Source organism: Balaenoptera physalus (assembly GCF_965194825.1).
Source record: "Balaenoptera physalus genome assembly, chromosome: 11".
Taxonomy (NCBI): Eukaryota; Metazoa; Chordata; class Mammalia; order Artiodactyla; family Balaenopteridae; genus Balaenoptera; species Balaenoptera physalus.
In genome coordinates, this window is record NC_138896.1 from 109,811,209 (window position 1) to 109,834,307 (window position 23,099).

Below are 23,099 nucleotides of genomic sequence, written 5' to 3' on the forward strand. Positions count from 1 at the left end.
ATAAATGGAGTGACAATAGTGGAAGTGACGAGAGAGGAATGGATGCAAGAGCTGGCCCTGGGGCAGAGGCAGCTGGCTAACGGGAGGAAGTGAGCACTGTGGGAAGAGCCATTCCATTAACAGAAACAGTGAAATCCAGAGGCAAAGGGCACTGGAAACCCTCAAGAAGCACTGGAAATAGCCAGCAGCTCAGAGAGAGCCTGGACCGTGGCAGAATGGCGAGGCACTGACCCACAGAGTCCCACTGGGGCGGGACAGTCCCCAAGGGGCAAGCTGACCAGACAACCCCTCTACTCACCCTGATGCTGACACATGCCAAACACAGGGGTCACAGTGGTCATGCTGTTGGTGACATGATCTGGGAGCCAGAAGGCTTGCCACCACCTTGCTTGTCTGAGCAACGGCAAATTCCTCAGCTACCCTGGGCTTCAGTTTCTCCTGAGACAAATGAGGATGCCCATGCCTAGGATTTCTAAGATTCTTTCTAGCATGGATATTCTAAGCTTTGGAGACACTTTTGACAAATGTGTCTTATACACATAACATTGAAAGCAACCACTCGTCTACTGTCCTAAACAGAATAAAATAGGACTCACTAGGTTACAAGCTCCTCTGGACAAGCAGGGGGATCTTCTTCACCTGTGTCCCCAGCACCTAACACAGAGCCTGGCGAAGTGGACAAGAGAGCAAGGCCTGCTCGCTGAGCCCGTCTCCCACCTTCCACCTCCCACACCCAGGGTGTCCCCACAGGGAGAGAACAGGGTCTCCAGTCACGATGCAGAGTCTCCTTTACAATGTGTGTCAGCTCCTCTCCCCTCTCCCTAAATGTGACCACTTCCAAACCATCCGCCCTGGACTCACAATTTCTGCACTTCTTTCTCAGTGAGTTCACCGTTTCTGAAGACTTTATCTATTGCCTCAACACTAAAGTCTCCCAAATTGACATCTCCCAGCAAGCCTCCACCCTCTTCCAGCCTCTCGTCTCTGGTGACTGGACAAATCACTAACTGATGCTCACTGGTGCTGGGAATCAGCAGAATTTTCTTTTTCTACTTTTTTTTTTTTTACCACCTCTCAGCATCCAAAATTATTCCTTTCTCTTTTACTGTGTGATTTCAGTTTCACTGCTTATGAACTGTATGGCCTTGGACACGGAACCTAACGTCCATGTGCCTCCTCTTCTTTACCTGTAAAAAACGAAGAGTACGTACGCAGCACACAGGGCTGTGGTCTGGATTCAGTGAGATGAACCTGGGCACCGCCAGCAGTACAAACACCCCGTTAATTTGCGCTCTTCCTCCACTACCAACATTAAAGGAATGCTCACACTGTCAAATCATACGAGAAAACAGCAGCACTCTGGAAGCGCGCCCCACAGACGAGCAGCACAGTCAACACCTGAGTGGCAAGCCAGGATCCAGGAAAGAGGGCCAGGCAGGAAACGACCAATCGTCTGTTGACAAGCCTGCATATGATCTGAATATGGGAAATGCCTCCTACACCAGAAATGAGAACTAATGGGAGGCCCACCGGGGGCACAGACTACGGAAGTATGACAGGAGGTGACACAGGGGTGGCTGGGGGACAGACCCTGGTGGGATGAAAACGGGGGTCCCAGGGGAGTGGACGGTGGGACTGGATCCAAATGTGAATGCAGACTAACAAGCAAAGAAACTGAGCCTTGTCCAAGAGTAACCGCGGTCTGATGAATTGAGAAAGAAAAACCGTGTATGACACTCCTTCCAAAAATGCAGAACCTGAATCTAATTATGGGGAAACACTAGACAAACCAAAACTGAGAAGTATTCTGCAAAATAACTGGCCTGTCTCCTTAAAAAAATAAACATCACAATCATGAAAGACAGACTGAAGTGTTCCAGAATAAAAGAGACAAAAGACACATGAGAACTAAAGGCAGTACATGATCCTGGACTGAACAGTGAACTGGAAACAGTAACTTTTTTTTTTTTTTTTTTTTTTTTGCTACTAAGGACATTGCTGGGAAAACTGGCAAAGTTTGAATAAAGTTTGTAGTTATATAACAGTATTGTATCCATGTCAATTTCCTGATTTTGATCACTGTACTGTGGTTTGGTAAGAGAATGTCTTTGTTAAGAAATACACACTGAAGTACTTAAGGGTCAAGGGGAATTTTGCCTGCAACTTACTGTCAAGTGATTTAGGAAAAACTCTTGTCTATACGTCCATATATACATACACAGAATAACAAAGCAAATGTGACAAAATGTTAACAATGGGGGATCTAAGTGAAGGGTATATGGGAATTATTCTTGTAAGTTTTCTGCAAATATAAAGTTACCCACCAGAAAACAGAGAAGGCAGGGGACAGGGCAGGCTATGTGGACTAAGAGTTTCAGACCTCCAGGAGAAAGGAATACAGGTGCCACAAGGCAGGTGAACAATCCCAGTGGGGAAGGAGGGGAGCGTTCATCCCACTCAGGTGTCCACGGGAGGAAGACCAAGATTCCAGAGATTAGCGACCTTGGAGGAGTGAGGAAGCCTCAGCACTCATCTTGCAGGGACCAGGAGTAAAATGACAATGGAGGAAAAGGAGAGGGATGGAGATGGGCAGAGTGAAGAGGCGGGAGGAGAGGACTAGTGGGAGGAGGGAGGAGAGGACCGGAGGGAGGGGGAGGAGGGGGCCGGAGGGAGGGGGAGGAGGGGACCGGAGGGAGGGGGAGGAGGGGGCCGGAGGGAGGGGGAGGAGGGGACCAGAGGGAGGGGGGAGGAGGGGGCCGGAGGGAGGGGGGAGGAGGGGACCGGAGGGAGGAGGGGAGGACTAGAGGGAGGTCGTGGAGAAAATGCACCAGAAATTGCAGGACGACGGGAGGGAATGGGCCTCCTCCCCAGGCAAGGTGGCCCCTGCCAGCGCTCCGGTCTCCAGGAGCAGCATCAAGGATGGCCTGATGCCCCAAATCCTGGACACCAGACCAGAGACCTGTGCACTGACAGCCCCGTGGACACGGACAGTGGTGCTCCATCCTGCTAGGAGCCCAGGCTTTGCCCTCCTTTTCCACCTGCTTCAGGCGTCAGAGTAGGGCTCCACAAACCCCAATAGCCTGTCAGGGACAAACACACCACATATCTGGACACAGGTGTGAGCAGGCAGAGATGCCCAGGAGACATGTTCGAGACAGCCTGAAAGCGAGTCAAAGCCTGTCCCTGTGCCCCGGAGGGCGGTCACAGCGCGGGCAATGGAGAGACAGTAAAGGTCCCTCACAGAGCAGGTCCCCCAGGCGGAGGTTCCAGCTTGGCCTCAAAGGGTGGAGGGTCAAGGAGTGGCCAAGCTGCCCGGGGCTCAGCCAACCAGGTGCCCTCACTATCCCTGAGATACCAGAGGCCCACCTGGGACCTCGTCCAACGCACCCGCTCCCATTAGCTCCCCTGCCTGAAACACCGGCCAACAGTGCGGGGAGCAGCAGCACCCCCAAGTGGCTTCGCTGGAAACGACATCTTCCCCAGAGCGCTTCGGAACATCAGGCCTGCACATTCCAGAGTGGGGCCCTGTGACATCAGCAGGCCCACAGCCCTGCTTTCACAGATGCAGAGCAAAGCTCAGAGAAGGGATGACACTTGCTCTGCGTGGTGAGGCCCAGACCTGTTGCAGCTGTAAAGCTGCCAACCTCAGGTTCTTGTGTGGTCGAAGCCAGTCTCTCAAGACACGTTCCCGGTCAGCCAGGCAGCGCCAGAGCTAGCTTCAGCTGACGCAGCGGCATCACCCCCTTGGTCCCGATCCTCTGAAGCTGGGCTTCGGTCACCAGCCTGGGTGACATGTAAGAGCCAAGGCCAAGCTTCAGAGTTCTGCAAGCGGGGCTGGAATTCTGGGTGACCGGCCCGGGGGCTCCGCAAAGCCACCGCTCTGGAACGTGAGGCTAAAATGAATGACATAAGGGATGCACAACCCTGGGCCCACAGAGGCACTCTTTCCTCCCCTGAAAGTCACCTGCAGGTTCTGCATCCCAGAGCTCAGCACACAGCCAGGCACACCGGTGTGTGCTCAGGTGTAGTTGCGGCGGGACCCCGAGGAGTCCAGGGTCCTGACAGCAGAAGAACCTGGGAGGTTCCCTGACGGGCCTTGGCCCTTGGCCGAGGCAGGATGGCATTGCTATAAGTTACTTTAATGGTGACTCAATAGAGCGAATTTCTTATTTATCTTTATTCCAACACAAATAAAATTGTACAGACTGTAAATGGCAGAATTATGTATGTATGTATACATAATATGTATACATATTATGTATGTATACATAATATGTATACATATTATGTATGTACACATAAGGGCAAATTATTCAGAAGGGAATTTTTAGACAACGTCTAGAAAGATGGGCTGCAATCTTCTTCAAGAACATGTCTTGGCCTCCTTAGGGAGACATTTCTGTGTCATTGGCTTTTTTTCTCCCCAATTTCCTTAAACCCAACTGGGATGGTTCGCTTACAACTTAAGCCCATTTCTGTTTTATCTGCTAAATGAGGAGAACCTGGGAAGCATCTTCCTCAGGGGGAAAAATCCCTACATATTCTCTTAGTTGCCCCAGTTTAGCCTTCTTTTCCTGGGGCTACATAACCGTTAATTATTCCTTATTCTCAACCCTTCCCCTTGTCATTTATCTCCTCTTGGGAAAATTCTGGATTCGCCAGTTTTAAGGGTGGTCATGAAATCAAAAGAGTAGGCATGCAGTAAATGTCTGGTGAAGGGACTGTTAAACACTGAACACGACTGACGAACCGGAGGCTAACAGATCAGAGGGTAAAGGAAGATCTCTTAACTCACCCAGCTTCGGCACTTAAGCTGCGTCTAGGCCTTTTTGTTTTTCTCTTAATCTCACTACAGTGCTGGTTTTTGTTCCCTAAATAGATCATGTCGCATTTTTTTCCTCCTAATACTTCACCCCAGTTTTGTAGGTCTTTTTCCCTTTTTGTCAAGGTTGCACTGGACGTCATTTCTGCCTTCCAGGGTGGCCATCCTCTCATGTGACCTTCGGCCTCAGCTGAAACGGTAATGAACTGATTCCTCTCTTTAAGACAAGGAATTAAAGCAGACATCAGGGCCACTGGCCTTGAAAGATCACTTTAAACATCCCTTTAGGTTAATGTCAAATCACTGAAAATTGTCCCCTGAGTGCAACACGCAAGCCAGTTATTCAACTGAGTGTTAATATTTACAAAAACATTCACAAAATTCACAATAGATTTGTATAAAACAGAGGTGCAAGGGAAGCTTTCAGTAAATTAAACATGACTTTTTAATGGTCAACCTCAGTAGTCATTAAAGAAATGTAAATTAAACCAGATGATAAACCTTTTGGACTACCAACCTGACAACATAGGAGTGCATTTAAGGACCATACTCGGTACCGGGTGAGCGCGGGAACAGGCACTCCACCTGCTGCTGATGGGAACAGAAATCGGGCCACAGTCTGGAGGGGAAAGCATGAACAAAAAGCTGTGAAGGGCTTCCCTGGTGGCGCAGTGGTCGAGAATCTGCCTGCCAATGCAGGGGACACGGGTTCAAGCCCTGGTCTGGGAAGATCCCACATGCCGCGGAGCAGCTGGGCCCGTGAGCCACAATTACTGAGCCTGCGCGTCTGGAGCCTGTGCTCCGCAACAAGAGAGGCCACGATAATAAGAGGCCCGCGCACCGCAATGAAGAGTGGCCCCCACTTGCCACAACTAGAGAAAGCCCTCGCACAGAAACGAAGACCCTACACAGCCATAAATAAATAAATAAATAAACCAAAAAAAAAAAAAAAAAAGTAAAAAGCACATGTTGCTAGGCTCTACCTAAAAAAAAAAAAAAAAAAAGCTGTGAAGACAAACATCCTGATCCTGTCACTTGCCTTCTAGAAACGCACTCTAAGGAAACAATTAAGGAAGCTCATGATGATTCAGTGTCAAGGATTCTCGTCAGGGCACAGCTCACGGGACAATCCTGCTTTCACATGGCAGGGGGCAGCCCGTCCACACTTGGGATGCCAATTCGGCCTCAAAGCTGAGGCTGGAGAACTCTGTCTGCTGCCTGGGAAAGATGTGCGTAAGTGAAACCGCAAGATCAGTACCCTCGAATTCCATTTTTCATAAAGGCATATTTTATCTGTTTTCTATATGGGTAGAAAGTCCAGTAAGAGACACACCAAAAGTTACTGTTCCCAAACTCTGGGTTGATGATGGGGTTATGAATTTTTTTTTTTTTAACTTGTTGCATGTTTCTGATTTTCATACAATGATACTACTAGCGTAAAACAAAAATATGGGGCTTTTTTCGTTTCCTTTCTTTTTTTGGTGTCCAGGTGAAGTGATACTGTCAGGAAACATGCCTGAAGTGTGGGCAGTGACCCGGAAGGTCAAATCATTGCATAACAGATACGACCCAACAAGACCGCTGTACTGAAACCATTTCCACACCCCAGCAGATAGCTGCTCTGATGATCTGGTTTCCACAAATTCACTCCAGATGAACAGTAACTGAAGTGCTGTGAGGGAGGAGCGCACACAGAGAAGGAGCGGGTCCTGAAGCAGAGACCTCAGAGCTGAGAGCCGCTCTGCCACCAATCACCCGCACAACCTCAAACCACCCGTAAACCTCCCTAAGCCAGTCGCCTCTGCCATGAGACAGTGATACTCAGGCTGCTTTTAAGGCTGCGTCAGGTCGCCGTGAGGGAAAAAAGAACTGTATGTGACAATGACTGAGGAAACATAAGCACTTAGGAATGTCCCTACTCAAGGGCATCATTTCATCCCCCTTTCTGTTAATGGCACCTTGATTCTCCTCTGGGGGGCCCTCCTCCCCTCTTCTTGGTCCCGAAGTGTGGGGCCGTACCCCCTGGCTTCAGGGGGCTTAGGACCCAGATTAGACCAGACCAACGAGCCTCCACCTGAGTCTTCCCCAGAAGTGCTGGGGCTGCTAAGTGACAGGAGGATGAGAGCAGAGTGATGGAGGGCCTCGCTCAGCTACCACACAGAACGACCGCCTAAGAGTGAACCGACAAGGGGACGCAAAGCACGATGGGCTGAGACAGCTTCTGACGCCGTTTCAACACCTGGACCCCACCTGCCTGGGCCGGAAACCGATCCCTTACAAGCCGATACACACCCCTCTCTCACACAGGTCTGCGGGCCTGTTTGAGTTGGGCTTCTAGAACGTGCCAACCCCAAAGAGTTATCTCTTGTCCTGTAGAACACTAACTAGCTTGCTCACGAGGAAGATGAAAGCTGCATGCAGAGAATGTTACTAAGGAGACTGGAAAGTGAAAGGGGTGAGGCGGCAGCAGGACAGTTTTGGGATGGAGAGGTAACCTGGGAAACTATTCGTAGTCACTAACAGTTTTCCATGAATTAACTGATCAGGCTTCAGGCTGGCTTGATTAGCTGGCAGAGTGGTGATTTATGTTCCATTTCTTTTCCCTACTTTGTAGACACCACTCTTCCCACCCGAAATGTCAGAGAATCATAATATTTTAAAGCTGGAAAAGACTTCAATCTATCACTCCCACGGTCTCACTTTCAGATGAGGAGACTGAAGGCAAGATTAGAAAAGGGACCCACACAAGGTCACGGCCCTCATCACTGGCCAGGCAGCTGCTCTGCCGTCGGGCCCCCAAGGATTGCTGCTACAGGAGGAGAAGGCGCCAGCTCCAGTTCTTCCAGGCCCAACGAACTAGAATGAGACGCAGAACAGAGCTCCAGTGACAATCAGAGACACTGGTTCCTCTCTGACACACACCACCCATGTGCTCTCAGCGCAAGACCTGCTCGGGAGGCCCTGATCCCAGACTCAGCTCTGCCGCACACAAGCCGTGTGACCTTGGGCAAAGCTAACAAGCTTTCTTGGCCTCAGTTTCACCACGTGTGAAGCAAAGACAGTAACTGCTGCCTTGCTGACCCCACAGAGCGGCTGTGAAGTTCGGTGAGCTAAGCAAAGAGAAAACGCTATGAAAAAATGGCGGTAACTCCCACACAAAACCTAAGACGTTACTGCTGGTCTCTAGTAAAACTGCTGAGCTGAGCGGCAACACAACAGAAAGAGCCAAGGCTCTGGAGTCTGACAACTCGGGTTTGAATTCTGGTTCTTACGCTCATGGAGCTGTTACCCAAACTCCACAAGCCTCAGTTTGTCCACTGGTCCAATGGGAGTAACAATACAGACTTAACTGTTTCTCTGAAGATTAAAGGAGGGAACACTCTACAACACCTGACTTGGCGCCTGGCGCAACTCGGCATTCAATTCCCAGGTCGGATGTCCTCGTTATTAAAGGACCCGCCCCGAGGCTGGACCGTCGGCAGCACGGCCCCCAGCTCTCACAGCCACTGCTGCACGGAGCGACCCCCGTCCCCAGGGGCCTGTTAGGTTGGCACTGAACTCTGGGCAGACTCCCCACCCCGGCAGGCCCTTTGCAGGCCTCTCTCTTTGTCCCCCCGACCTGAGCAGCAAACGCCACGAGTGATGCCCTCCTTCCTCCGAGACCCCTGGCGGGAAGCCTCTGACTTCCCGGGTTGGGGGCAGAGGGCGGGAGGAGCGGCACACACGGTCCCTTCCTGTTCACACCAGCCCCACAGCCCGAACACTCTGCCTCTGTCGCGTCCTCAGAGCACAGCGCCGTGTGCTGTGAGAAGACGGAGGCAGGAATGAGCAGGCTGACCACAGGGCCGTCGCCAGCACAGGGACGTCCCCACTGGCGGATGAATTAGGAAAAGGTGTGCCTTCCATCCAGCCCAGGGCCTGGTGAGAGGTACACAGACTGGACTTCAGCCCCTGGGCCAGGGCACCACCAGCCCAGCCACCTGCAGTGGCCCCGTCACCTGGGGAGCTGGAAGAGCCTCTCAGAGGCCGCAGCTCTCCAGATAAGTGCTGAAGCAGGACACAGCCCAGCAGGCAGTCGGGGTGGAGAGGAACACGCTGAGCAGGTGGGACAGGGTATAAGGGCGTCGCGGGCTTGGGGGATGGGCCTGAGCCACTGTCAGTAAGCGGACACTGATTCTCAATGCAGCCCCATCGTGCACCAGCGGTGACCTTGGGCAAAGCACTTAGCGGCCCTGTGCATCAGTCCCACGTCTGCCATGCAGGGCGGACAACAGGCTAATGAGACGATGCAGTTGCAGGAGGGGAGGAGATGGGGCCGGGGGTAAGGCTGGGCCAGACTGTCAAGCGCGTTTTCTGCAGCGCTAAGACGTTTGGCCTTTATTCCCTGGCCCCCTTTCTGCACACATCTCCTCGGGGTGTTGGAGAAGACTGAGCTGAGGAAAGGGCAGGACGGTGGGCAAACAGAGCAGCAGGAAAGGAGCAAAGACGGAGCCCTCCCCGCCCCCCTCACCAGGGCATGCACATCCCCAACCATCAGGCGTGAACAGCAGACACAGGAAACACACCCGCGTGGAGCTGGCATGAGGACCTGGTCACACTCAGTGAGCCCCAGAGAAGCCACTGGGAGAAGAGAAACGACGTGAGAGAAAAAGAAGGGGGGACGCACGGGGGTGGGGCAGTGGGCAGACTAAACGGAGCCCGTCCAGGCCCAGGAGCGCCCCACTGTGACCCGAGGACAGGCGGCGCACAGCTGCTGCCTCCAGACCGAGGCTCTCGAACGACCACGGCCACCCTCACACTAAAATCCCAAGAGTCTGGACAAAAGGGAAGACCCCAGTACACAGCACTGTCTAGCGCGAGGGCAAAGCGCACTTCTTTTCGACGAGGAGAGGACAGATTTGTCAGGAGCGCTGCTGTAGCTATAGGCCTGCCCCACGGGGAGATGAGCTCGATCATCACCCTATACCACAGCGCAAACAGATGACAGCTGGCAGAAGGAGTTACAAGTAAAATTTAAGCTGAAAAAGAGTACAAGAAATAAAGGAGCATCTATCTCACGGAGGGAAAGGCTTTTCTAAACATAAAGAAAAACGCATAAAAACATTCCAAAAGAAAGGTTGTCAAAGCTTATAAAAATCTTCACTTATGTATGTCAAATATTACTATAATAAAAATAAGAGTAATTACTAAACTGGAAAAAATTTTTCTATTTTTCTCAAAGAACAGGTTAGTATCCTCTTTATAAGAAGATTTGTACAGTGATAAAAAAATTAAAGCCTCAATAGAAAAAAAAAGGAAAAGTAATAATAATAGCTAATATTTTCAGAGTACTTAACGATGTGTTAAGCACTTTAAACGTACTATTGCATTTAAACCTCACGACACTGTGATACTATTTCCTACAAGACAAAACTGAGTCTTAGGTTGTTACCTGCCAAAAATCACATAGCTATTGAATAGCAGTGCTGGAACTTTGGAATCTGCCCAACTCCAAAGCTTGCTCTTAACTGCACTTGCTTCAAATAAAAAAAAACGATAAACGGTCACAATGAATATAATATATTCAGTGTGTATGGGTTTCACTTACACATGCTTCAGTTAAAATTTACTAGTAATCAAAGGCTATTATAATTTTGCCTATCAAATTGACAAAAATCTCCAAGTGACAAAATTCAGTGATGGGAAGGGGTCAAAATCTGGCATTCATTTCCCTCTCTGACGGGTACGCAAACTGGAGCAACCTTTCTGGAGGTCATCTGGGAAATACTGAACAAGCGCCTGTGCAAAGATTCCCATCCTCTGTGTCAGATACACCCCACTCCCAGGCGCACTCCCCACCCTTCTCCACCCCGTCCTCTGCCCGGGGACCGACCCAGTGAATCACATGAACCGGGCCACATCCCTGCTTCCTGACCGGACTCCTCCACAGAGGCAGGGGAAGGAGAGCAACGGGGATGCTGGCAGGAGACGGGAGGAGCCAGAGGCCGGGCATCTATCTTCCGCTTTCTTCCCCGTCGCCTCACTGCTCGTGTCAGGACCACTGCTCCCCACCCCTCTGTCCCCGCGGGCTCCTGTCATCTGTCCCTTTCTTTGTCCCTTGGGTGTGGGGCGCTGAGCGCTCCTCTGCTGGCAGCCCTGAACTCCTCTGGGTTTGCCATCCCCTGGTAAGTCCACTGGTCTATAAATAAACCTCCTTGGTCTCTTCTGGCCCCAGGCGCTTCGGGATCCGCGGGCCCCAGTGCAAAAACATGGCCAAGCCCGAGAACCACACCACGCACAACCAGTCCCGAAAATGCCACAGAAACGGCATCAAGAGACCCCGATCACAACGATACGAATCTCTTAAGGGGGTGGACCCCAAGTTCCTGAGGAACACACACCTTGCCAAGAAGCACAACAAGAAGGGCCAGAAGAAGATGCAGGCCAACAACGCCAAGGCCATGAGTGCACTGCTGAGGCTATCAAGGCTCTCGTAAAGCCCAAGGAGGTCAAGCCCAAGATCCCAAAGGGCCGCGCCCGCAAGCTCAGTCAACTTGCCTACACTGCTCACCCCAAGCTCGGGAAACGTGCTCGTGCCCACATCGCCAAGGGTCTCAGGCTCTGCTGGCCAAAGTCCCAGGCCAAGGCTGCAGCAGCACGTGCAGCTGCGGCTCCAGCTCTGGCTCCCAAGGGTGCCCAGGCCCCCACAAAGGCTAGAGTGGAGGCCTTTATCTGCCAATGTGAGGACAGAAGGACTGGTGTGACCTGTGGGCTGCTGTCTGCACGGGGCTGGTGTCCTCCTGTGCTACTGGTACAAATAAACCTGAGGAGGATCTGTCAAAAAACAAACAAAAAAACAAACCACAACCTCCCTGGATTACCTTAGTTTGATTGTGTCTTCTGTTTCTGGGTGGGATGCTCATTGATACATCTTTAGACCTAGCAATTTTACTCTAGAAATTTATCCTAAGGAACAACCAGAAAAGTGCAAAAATATATAGAGATACTCGTAGCATCATTAAAACTGGAAACAAACTGAATAGTCAAGACAGGGAACCGTCTCATACTGAGGGTCACGATCCACACGAAGAAACACTAGGCAGTCACTGAAGACCAAGTTACAGAAGAATAGTTAATGATGTGCAAATAAATTTAAGAGATATTTTAAGTGGAAAAAATGATTCCCATTTGCATATAAGAGAGACTAGACGGAGGTACCCCGAACTACTAGCACTAATTATCTTTCAGTTGTGAGGTCATGGGTGGGTTTTCTTCCTTGTGTTGTTTTTGTATTTGTCATATTTTCTACAGTCTTCATGTATTATTTTCATAATTACAGAACATAAATCCAAAATACTATGTATTTGAAAAAGGAAAGTCAGTGCTAAATTCTGGAACAGCCCACCCCCATGCACGTGCACACACAGTTTGACAGTCCAGTGCTTAAAAACGGGCTCCTGCCGGCCAAGAACGTTCGCACAGCTGCCGTAGCTGGAAGCACGGCAAGCACGCTCTGCTGCACCTGCAATCAGCCCACAGCTGCGTGCGCCGCTGGCTCCAGGCCTCGGGCTTGCTCTGTGAGCCAGACCCCAGCTCCGGTGCAGGGCCGAGGGAAGGGCACCTAGAATGCCCTGTGGGGCTCTGAGACCCAAGGAGGGACACGGGATCTGCTGACCTCCGGGAACCTTAAACAGAGACAATGCAGCACAGAAGAGGGAAAAAACAAACAAAACCCGAGACCTTGGACAGACCTAGGCTTGAATCGAGACTGATCATCTCGACAGCTGTATGACCTCAGGTGTGCTTTCACCCCTCTCAGCCTCGGTTTTCTCACGTTTAAGACAGGAATAACATTCTTTACCTCACAGCCTATAAGCATTACACTGAATTATATTAGCACAGAAGTAAATATTACAAAAGTAAAAAGGGCCTCCTGGGCCAGTAAGACCCTCAGAGCCCAGAGACCTGGCTTTGAGGTGCAGGTGGACAGCAGAGGGTGAAAGCGGGTCGGGAGGGAGAGGAGATGATCTGGCCGAGGAAAGGGCTGTTTGGCATTGTGCCAGGCCTCTTGGCGGCTGTGAGCAGCACACATCTTAGGGGAGAGCGCTACCTGCAGTGGGTCCCAGGTCCAGACTAGAGTCGTTCAGCACCTCCTCCTCTTCCCAGAAGTACTGCGGCGGCTGCAGGATGCGGGACTCCTCGCTCTCTTCGCTGGCGAAGCCAGAGCCAGGGGCTCCCAGGCCAGCCCCCAGTCCCATGGCCTCGCTGGGCTCCTCCGAGTCCAGCGGCTCCAGGCCAGTGGGCAGCAGGAGGTCCAGCAGGGAGGTGGAGGTGAGGCCCTCCGGGCCAGGCTCCTCGGACCCGGCTGCACACGTGACCAGGGATGCTCCTGCACAGACATGAAAGCCGGTGGTTAAGAAGGAAGAGCGGCACAGGGTTGAGACCCATCTCCAACAGCCAAGAGCCCAGGGGTGAGGGCGGGGCTTCAGGGACACTCCTGACGCCAGGGGGCTGCGAGGGGATTCTGAGATGCTGTACTCATCTCCAAAAGGCCAAACTGCTTAGCCTTCCTTCCCTGTAGCACGGACAAAGGGGAGACGGGGAGATGGGCGGGAGAGAGGGAGGAACCATTTGCCGAGTACCCACTCTCCACCACGCTGTGCGGGTGCAGGGCAGCAGAGAAGGGGCCCTGCTTCCCTGGACCTTGTGGGCACACTGTTCTGCAGGCTCCTATCCTAGGCTGAACATTTTCCAAAACTGCATTAAGAATGTGATCTGTGTTTCAGCAACACACAGTCTTTAAGACCATGTGAGGGACTTCCTGGTGGCGCAGTGGTTAAGACTCCCGCGTTCCCAAAGCAGGGGGCCTGGGTTCAATCCCTGGCCAGGGAACTAGATCCCACATGCATGCCACAACTAAGAGTTCGTATGCCACAACTAAGGAGCCCATGTGCTGCAACTAAGGAGGTGAGCCACAACTAAGGAGTCCTCAAGCCACAACTAAGGAGCCTACGAGCTGCAACTAAGGAGACCGCCTGCCTCAACTAAGACCCAGCACAACCAAATAAATAAATATTAAAAAAAAACAAAAAAAACCATGTGAGGTCACAGGTCAAACTCATCCAGAGCTGGTAATGATACGTCTGTTTGGAATCTTGGACCCCTCTCTCCTAATTTACAAAACAAACAAACAAAAAACAATAAAATAAAGGGCATCTTTTTTCCTTCTCTCTCACTCCCATTCACTAAGAACAGGAAACAGTCCTCTTTGCTGGTTTCACAACATCATTACTAATTACACAAATATCACTAACTTGCTGTGAAGTCTTCCAGAAAGTTGGGTCTCAGTCTCCTCATCCGAAAAATGAGGAAAGTGGGTGAAATGACCTCCAAATTTTCTTTTCCAAAACTAACATTCAATGATGCAGGAAAGAGGGAATTTCGGGACTTATTTCCTACTCTGCGCCTATAGCACACTATGACGTGGCTGAAGAGCAGTTCATAGAAATTTTTAGTGATGTTTAATAATAAAAATAAACGATAACACTATTGGTGCCACGTGCTAAATGCTTTGTAAGCGTTATCTGAATTTTAATTCTTATAAGCACCTTATGAAGTAGTAAACCCTAAGCTTGGCGGGTGCCCGCACAATGAGTGGCCGCTAAGGAAGACAAGGGCTTTTCAGACTGAGAAATGAGTTTCTGAGAACTCAAAAACAGAGAACGTGTCTGGGGGGGACGGAGCCTTTGTACGCTACGCACCAGCTGGACAACACAGGACCACGAATACAACATTTCTTAAGGAAAGCAGTCCGGGGTACAGGGAAATGGGCGTAACAAAATAACAAGTGTGCTGAAGAGGATTAAACAGGTCTTGAGATCAGACACAGCAAGAGCGCGTGGTGCAGGAAAGCGCCCTGGCTTCCCGGCTGAATGACTCCAGGAGAGCGTCTGCCCCACCGGCACCCTGGTCTCCTCATCTGTAGAGCAAGACAAGAATTCCTCCAGCCCGCAAAGGCCACCCAGTGGCCACCCAGTGGTCAGCTCCATGCAGCGTATAAACTGCACTGCAAAAAGCACACTGCAGTCTACAATCATAAGTATCACGAAGGATAGAGAACCGGGACACTCTCGGCCACGAAGAGAATGTTTAAGAACGACAATGATATCTTCAAATGCATTAAAACAAAAGGTTGATGTGAATAATAAAAATCAGTTATTCTATGTGACTTCAAGGAAAAAACTAGGACTAATGGGAAGAAACATAGACGGCATCAGAGTCTCGAACAGCCTTTAACAAGAAGCTGGTGACGCGGAAGGTCACCTGCACCCACCCGCCTAACTCCTACGCCTGCTTCCACCCTCAGCTCGGAGCAGCCGCCCCGGCCCCCCGGGTCTCAGCTGGGCACCCACCACTACCATCGCCTCTGGACACATCACAGCACTTCCTCACTGAACTGTAACAGACCACCTTACAGCCTCCCTCACTCAGCAGTGAGCACGGAGTCGAGCGTCCTGTGTCAGTTTCACCTTTGTCCTGCCGGGGCCTCGACAGTCTCTGAAATGTCACAGGAGCTCAAGACATGTTTGCGAGCGAATAAATCAACACCCTCTGCTTTTACAGATGAGATAACTGAGGCCTCATGAGACTAAGGTCCAACAACCAGCCCACAGAAGCACTGTAATTAGCTAGTTTCTCCTCACAAAAAGGTCCTGCAGAAGCTCCGTGAAGAAAGACCAGAAAGCCCCTCTTTATGTGCCCTTCTTCCAAAGGATATGTAAGGAAGAGAGTACCCAGGATGGCACGGACGCCTCACAGGATTTAAGGAGCAAGGAAAGAGGCCAGACCTGAAGACCGAAGACACCCTCTCCTCCCAGCACTCTGCTCAGGGTCCCACGAGAAACCCAAACCATAGGGTGGCTCCTCTCCTGAAAGACCTCACGTTGGTAAAGTGGCCCCCTATATTTCACAAAGAAGCCCTTTTATTTCTATTTCTGCACGGACCCTATGTTTGGAAATAGTTTGTCGATCAACTGTACTCAGGTTAAGAGCTATTTTCTAATTTTTAAAAAGTTAGAATCATATAATATTGCCAATCAGATATGATGCCAATTAGGATCTACTTTGGTTTCAGGTAGGCGGCAGTATCTTACTGGAGCTAACATCTGCATCAGACTTCCACTGCTCAGAGGAATGCGGTCCCCCCTGAGTTCCTATTCTGTGCCACGTACTGTGCCAGGCCCTCTCTGGAGACACAGAAATGAACACAAGACAGCCTCTGCCCTCGGGGAAATAACCACTGTTTGGAAAATGTAATCCAAGTTTTATATAAAATACCAGCTGATACAACAGGTCTACTTTCAGACTTGGTATCCTCAGGGTTGGAGGAACCAAGTTCTACAAGACAGTAATCTGGAAAAACTCATGCAGTCCAGGAAGAAAAAACTCAATTGATGAGAAATAATTAAATAACAAAAACTGTACAGGTTCCCAGGGCACCAGAGCAGCCGTCTTTGAGACGGCCAAGAGGAGAAGCTCCTTATCCACCTACTGGGAAGACATTACTTAAGCCGTTTTAGAAAAGCACAACTGACTTCAAGAATTCTTGGAAGTTTACCCTCCACAAAACCGCTGGAGGATCAAACACACTTTGCCTCGTCAAAACCCGACAGGTGTCTCTGCGAGCTGAACCGAGGTGTGATGGGAGAGGAGGAGTCGCAGCCGTGTGGGCCTCGGTCCTGCTGACCAGACCAGCCCGGACCGCAAGGAACCTGCATGTGCCCTCTCAGGGGAAGTCTGACCAGCAGTCCTGATGACTTCCCACCTCTGGGGATAAAATACTTTTCAGTCGGTGAAGCTCTCTGCACAGTGCACTGTGGTCCGACGAATTCGCTGGGTCTATTTCCGACCATCTGCATGACTTAGGCGGGGTCCCCATTCTCTCAACCTCTCTCCTCCACCTGCCACAGTCCGTCCTTGTCTATCTTTCCCAACAGTCTGATAGGAATTAAAAGAGGTTCTGATAATTGTGCTGAAAAGCTGTGTGTGAAAAAGAGGAATCTGGTTTTTCATTCTTTCTGCGATAAACATTTCCATTTTCTTGAAGTTACTTTTCCCTCTGATGATGATTTTTTTTTATATAGACCTTGATATTTTCAAAAGCTTTCACAGTGGGTAACTATTTAGGTAATTACAAGAGATTACTTATTTTCAAGCTCGCCCACCAAAACAGTAGCTGAGACCTAACCATTCTGTGTGTAATTGCTTTCGCATTTAATGACTAATCTGCCTTGAGACCCCCACCTGATTTTAACTTTCAGAATTACACTCCTTGTGATTTTTTTTTTTTTCCCTCTAGCACCTGTAATTTTCTGCTACTTCTATCACTCCCAGTGGAAAGGAGAGAAAAAGAAGGCACATGAAAAGGATTCGGGGATCAGCCTCAAAGAACTGAAAATCTGACCCAAACGAACTCAGAAAGAGGCGAACGAAGCAGGCTTATATCTTAAGGGGGTGGGGAAAACAAGGCCTCTCAATAATCCCCATGTTTTACCTCCCCTGCAATCTGCTCCTGATCCCAACACCCTTCTCTGATTTCCACCATCAGCCCACCCCACCCTTCCCCTAATCAGCAGCTCTGAAGTCCAGGGATCCCTAAGCCCTTGGCAGACACCCATTTGGGAGCTGCCCGGCAGCATCTGTCACGTGGCCCGCACCCTGGAGTGGCAGCTACAACAGAAATGGTCCAGCACCACCAACCTACCACACACACTTGGCTTGTGTGTCCTTGCAGGGTGCCCACACTATGGTGTGCAAGGGAGACACGCTGCTGGACACATGCCACCCAAGCACGGGGGTGATAACAGGCACATGGAGAGTGCGCCCCGGGGGCGGAGGCGGGAGAGGGGGTAGACGGAGCCAAGCTGCCCACGGTGATCCGTGGCTAGCCAGGAAGAGGCACCGTTAACAGCTGGGCATGGTCCTGACTCACTTCGCTGGCCAGTTCTGGGGTGGCTGCCACACAGAGAAAGAGTGGACAAGCGGTACTTATTTGGTGAGCCCCACCTTCTTCCAAAGAGGACTGAAGGTACGCAAGGACAGAGGTGGGGCAGCGTCTGAGACAAACACGGATGCCGTTTCTCATGCACATCACCTGGGTCCTTACTCATCCCGGACTGACGGTGCAGAAGGCGTCCCCTCGCTGAGCTGGGCGCAGGGACGCGCTCAGGGGCAGTGGCCCTTACCCGGGATTTTGCACCACAGCCCAGGGCAGTGGCTGCTCTGCTGCCACCATCAAGCAGAGACCCCCCCCACCCCCGGGGCCGGGACACACACACACACACACACACACACACACGTGTGCACCACGAGCCCGCGGGCTGCCTGCGCGGGGAGCGCCGCGGGCCGAGTCTGCTGGACGGGAGCCAATGCAGGCACCCGGCGGGCGGGACCGTACGCGCATGCACACACATGCGCGCGGGCACACCCCCCCCAACGCTCCCCCCGCCCCGGAGGGCTCGCCGCGCTGCCAGGCCACGTCCTCGTGCGACCCGCCCCGCACACGCCGCTCCGTGGCCATGGCCTGTCTCCCCGCGCCCCTCCCCCCGCGCCTTCACACCTGCCGTCACCTCCGCGCACGTGTCGCACCGCGCTCACCCCCCGCGGCTGTCACCACAGTCCGGGGCCCCGCGGCCCTCTGTCGCCCGGACACGCACCGCGGGCCCCCGCCCCGCGCCGTCGGCAGCGCCCGGAGCGCGGACGGCCGCCCCGCCCCGCCGCCCGCCGAGACCGCGCGGCCCTTTGTTGGCGCGGAGCTGCCCAGCGCGCGCCCGCCGCCGCCCGCTCACCTCCGGCCAGCAGCAGCAGCAGCGGCAGCGGCAGCGGCAGCGGCAGCGGCAGCGGCGGCGTCTGCCCCGGGGCCCTCAGCAGCCGGCCCATGGTGCCGCGTCGCCGCTCCGCAGCCGCCTGGGCTCCTCAGGGCCGCGCGGGCGGCGGTGGCGGCGGCGGCGCGCGCACGCCCATTGGTCTGCGTGGCCGTCACTCGCCCCGCCCCTCCGCCCGCCACTGGCCAATCAGCACCGCGGAGGCCGGGGGCGGGGCCGCGACGCCGGCGCCTCGCGCCTCGCACCTCAGACCTCGCGCTTCTGAGGCCCGCGTCCACCTGGCGCCCGGATCGTGGAGGAGGGGCGTGGCCCCAGCGCTGAAGGCCACGCTCGCGAGACTATGCGCGGACCCGGCGCGGGAGTGGTCGACCACCTGTGCGCCCCGGGTCCCATCGCAACGCGGGTCCTCAACTTCCATGAGGGGTTGGTCCCTAGGCCGCGCCGGTGTACGCAGGGCTCGTTAACCACAGCCAGAAACGCATGCCTTTCTAAATAACTCTAGGATTGGGGGGTAAATCACAAGATAAATGTTACTTTGTTTATAAATTAACGACATTGAGAACGTTGCGTATCAAAATCCGAGGGGGCCAGCCAACAGTTCACAGAGGAGAGTTTATAGCCACAAACACATTTACTAGAAGACAGACAGTAAAAGTAAGCGAATTAAGTATTCAACTTAAGAGGCTTTAACACACACCTACACAGAGGAATCAGTTAAGTTTCTATCGTTGAAATAACAAAAACCCAGTAGAACTGACTGCTAAAAGCCTGAGAAAGATGAATAGAGCACACAAATCTTTAGCATCCAGAAAAGGACATAAGTGAATACCATTAGGAATGAAAAAGGGAAGAAAACTATAAAGACGATTTTAAAATTATAAGCAAAACTTGACACATATCAATACAAAATTTAAAATCTAATTGAAATGGATACTTTTAAGGAAAACACAAATTACTGATTCAAGCAGTAGAAAAGCTAAACAACCAACAATGGGTAAAGATAAAAAGATAATTTAAAAAATCTCCTCTTAAAAAAGACATATCGCTCCTTTGGAGTGAGTGCATTCTGTCAAACCTTCAACAAATAAACTCCGCCTAAACAAAGTTAGAAAGCTTCCCAATTCACTTTATGAAGTTGGAATAACACAAATAGAAAAAAAACCCTAAGCCAATCTTACTAAACACAGATGCAACTTTCACAAAAAAATATGAGCAAGGTGATTGCTGCAATGTATTAAATATGTTAATATGTCATGATTAAGTGGGGCTTACCCTAGGGATGCAAGATTGGTTGACTGTTAGAACCCTAACCTAAACAGACGTTTCTCCAAAGAAGACACAGATGGCCAACAAACACATGAAAAGATGCTCAACATTACTAATTATCAGAGAAATGCAAATCAAAACTACAGGGGCTTCCCTGGTGGCGCAGTGGTTGAGAATCTGCCTGCCAATGCAGGGGACACGGGTTCGAGCCCTGGTCTGGGAAGATCCCACGTGCCGCAGAGCAACTAGGCCCGTGAGCCACAATTACTGAACCTGCGCGTCTGGAGCCTGTGCTCCGCAACAAGAGAGGCCGCGACAGTGAAAGGCCCGCGCACCGCGATGAAGAGTGGCCCCCACTTGCCGCAACTAGAGAAAGCCCTCGCACGGAAACGAAGACCCAACACAGCCAAAAATAAATAAATAAATAATTTTAAAAAAAAAATCAAAACTACAATGAGGTATCACCTCACATGGGTCAGAATGGCCATCATTAAAATATCTCCAAACAATAAATGCTGGAGAGGGTGTGGAGAGAAGGGAACCCTCATGCATTGTTGCTGGGAATGCACATTGATACAGCCACTACGGAGAACATTAGATTCCTTAAAAAAGTAAAAATAGAATTACCATATGACCCAGCAATACCACTACTGGGCATATACCCTGAGAAAACCATAATTCAAAAAGACACATGCACCCCAATGTTCACTGCAGCACTATTTACAATAGCCAGGACATGGTAGCAACCTAAATGCCCATCGACAGACGAATGGATAAAGATGATGTGGTACATATATACAATGGAATATTACTCAGCCATAAAAAGAAATGAAATTGGGTCATTTGTAGAGACATGGATGGACACAGAGACTATCATACAGAGTGGAGTAAGTCAGAAAAAGAAAAACAAATATCGTATATTAACGTATATATGTGGAATCTGAAAAAATTGGTATAGACCATCTTATATACAAAGTAGAAATGGAGACACAGATGTAGAGAAGAAACATATGGATACTAAGGGGGAAAGCGGGGTGTGGGAATGGGGGGGGTGGGATGAATTGGGGGATTGGAATTGACATATATACACTATTGATAGTATGTATATAATAGATAAGTAATGAGAAACTACTGTATAGAACAGGGAATTCTACTCAATGCTCTGTGGTGACCTAAATGAGAAGGAAATCCAAAAAAGAGGGGATATATGTATACGTATAGCTGATTCACTTTGCTGTACAATATAAACTAACACGATATTGTAACGCAACTATACTCTAATTTAAAAAAAAAAAGAAAGAAAAAGCTACTCACTCATTTCTCAGCATTAAGAGGATCAGTTTTTTAAAAATCTCAGGAGGGAATTCCCTGCAGTTCCATTGGTTAGGACTCCGCACTTCCACTGCACGGGCCACGGGTTCGATCCATGGTCAGGGAACTAGATCCCACATGCCTCGCAGCAAGGCCAATAAATAAATAAATAAATAATCTCTGGAGATGCCCGCCCCCCACCATTGGCATGCAATGTAACAGCCTCCACTCCTGATAAAAGGGACAAACAAAAACTTTAGAAGCAAACAAGAAATAGAAGGGAAGGAAAACTTCCTTAATTCAATAAAGAGTATCTCTTAAAAACATACAGCAATCATCATACTTAGTGAAGAAACACTAGAAACATTCCCATTTAAGTGAGGAACAAGAAAAGGATTATCATTACCACCACAAATATTGAATATTCTGTAACAAACAATGCAATAGGCTTGATAGAGGAATAAAATGAGATAAAAATTTGGTAAAACTAATTATTTGCAAGCATACCTAGAAAATTCAAGACCATCAACTGACAGACTAATTGAAAACTAATAAGATTTGAGCAAGATTTCTGGATATAACATATAGAAATCAATAACTTTTTAATATATCATCAATAACCAATTAGAAAATATAGTAAGAAAAAAGATCTCACTCACAACCACTATTGAAAGCCAAGAATAAACCAAATAGAGGTATAAAGTCTAAATGAAGAAAATGCTAAAGCTTCATATAACACCAGATCAAAGGGGGAAATGTATCTTGTCCCTGAATGGGAAGATTCAATGTTGTAAAGATGTCAATTCTTCCCCAGAGTAATCAACAAATGCAATGGAATGCCAACAAAAACCCCCAGTAGAATGTTTTGTGGAATTTGACAAGCTGATTTAAGAATTCACCCTGAGGGCTTCCCTGGTGGCACAGTGGTTAAGAATCCGCCTGCCGACGCAGGACACGTGGGTTTGAGCCCTGGTCCAGGAAGATCCCACATACCGCGGGGCAACTAAGCCCGTGCGCCACAACTACTGAGCCCTTGTGCCGCAACTACTGGAGCCCGCGTGCCTAGAGCCCGTGCTCCACAGCAAGAGAAGCCACCACAATGAGAAGCCTGCGCACTGCTACGAAGACCCAACGCGGCCAAATATAAATATAAACAAATAAATTTATTAAAAAAAAATTCATCTTGAAGAGAAAATACTCAAGAGTAATAGAAATTTTGATCAAAACACATATAGAGGGCTTCCCTGGTGGCGCAGTGGTTGAGAATCTGCCTCCCAATGCAGGGGACACGGGTTCGAGCCCTGGTCTGGGAGGATCCCACGTGCCGCGGCGCAACTAGGCCCGTGAGCCACAACTACTGAGCCTGCGCATCTGGAGCTTGTGCTCCGCAAGAAGAGAGGCCACGATAGTGAGAAGCTCGCGCACCGCGATTAAGAGTGGCCCCCACTCGCCACAACTAGAGAAAGCCCTCCCACAGAAACGAAGACCCAACACAGCCAATAAATAAATAAATAAAATTTAAAAAAAAAACACATAGAAATTAAAATATTGTGGTATTGAATCTGGAATAGATGCATAAACAATGAAATGAAACAGAGAGGTCAGAAACAGACCACTGTACACATGAAAATGTTTTACAGAGGAAGCTTTTCAACATAGTGGAGAATAGATATTTACTCAATAGTGTTATGTCAATTAATCTGAAAATATAACGTTAGATCCATATTTCACATCACACATCATACCCATTAGACTGAAGTACTAAATCTAATCATTTAAAAAGTTGCTTTAAATATTGGGAAGTAATATAGGTCATTTATTAACCAAACACAAAAGGC

At 50.0% G+C, this 23,099-nt stretch overlaps 1 protein-coding gene across 4 annotated transcripts in view; it reads right to left on the reverse strand.

Moving 5' to 3' along the window:
• The window catches only part of PODXL2 (podocalyxin like 2), a 32,924-nt gene extending 14,118 nt beyond the window's left edge, over positions 1–18,806 (reverse strand). The window contains exons 1-3 of one of the 4 annotated variants that reach the window (XM_082413978.1): positions 11,683–12,205; positions 11,373–11,606; positions 1,188–1,251 (exon numbers count right to left, since the gene is read on the reverse strand). In XM_082413978.1, the coding sequence (XP_082270104.1) occupies positions 1,188–1,251; positions 11,373–11,606; positions 11,683–11,724 (340 nt within the window). In that variant the 5' untranslated portion in view covers positions 11,725–12,205. Of the gene's footprint in view, positions 1–1,187; positions 1,252–11,372; positions 11,607–11,682; positions 12,206–12,911; positions 13,191–16,642; positions 16,778–18,648 lie in introns of those variants that run through there. The other 3 variants (XM_082413975.1, XM_082413977.1, XM_082413976.1) reach the window with 3 other exon arrangements.
• Positions 18,807–23,099: the final 4,293 nt, after the last annotated feature.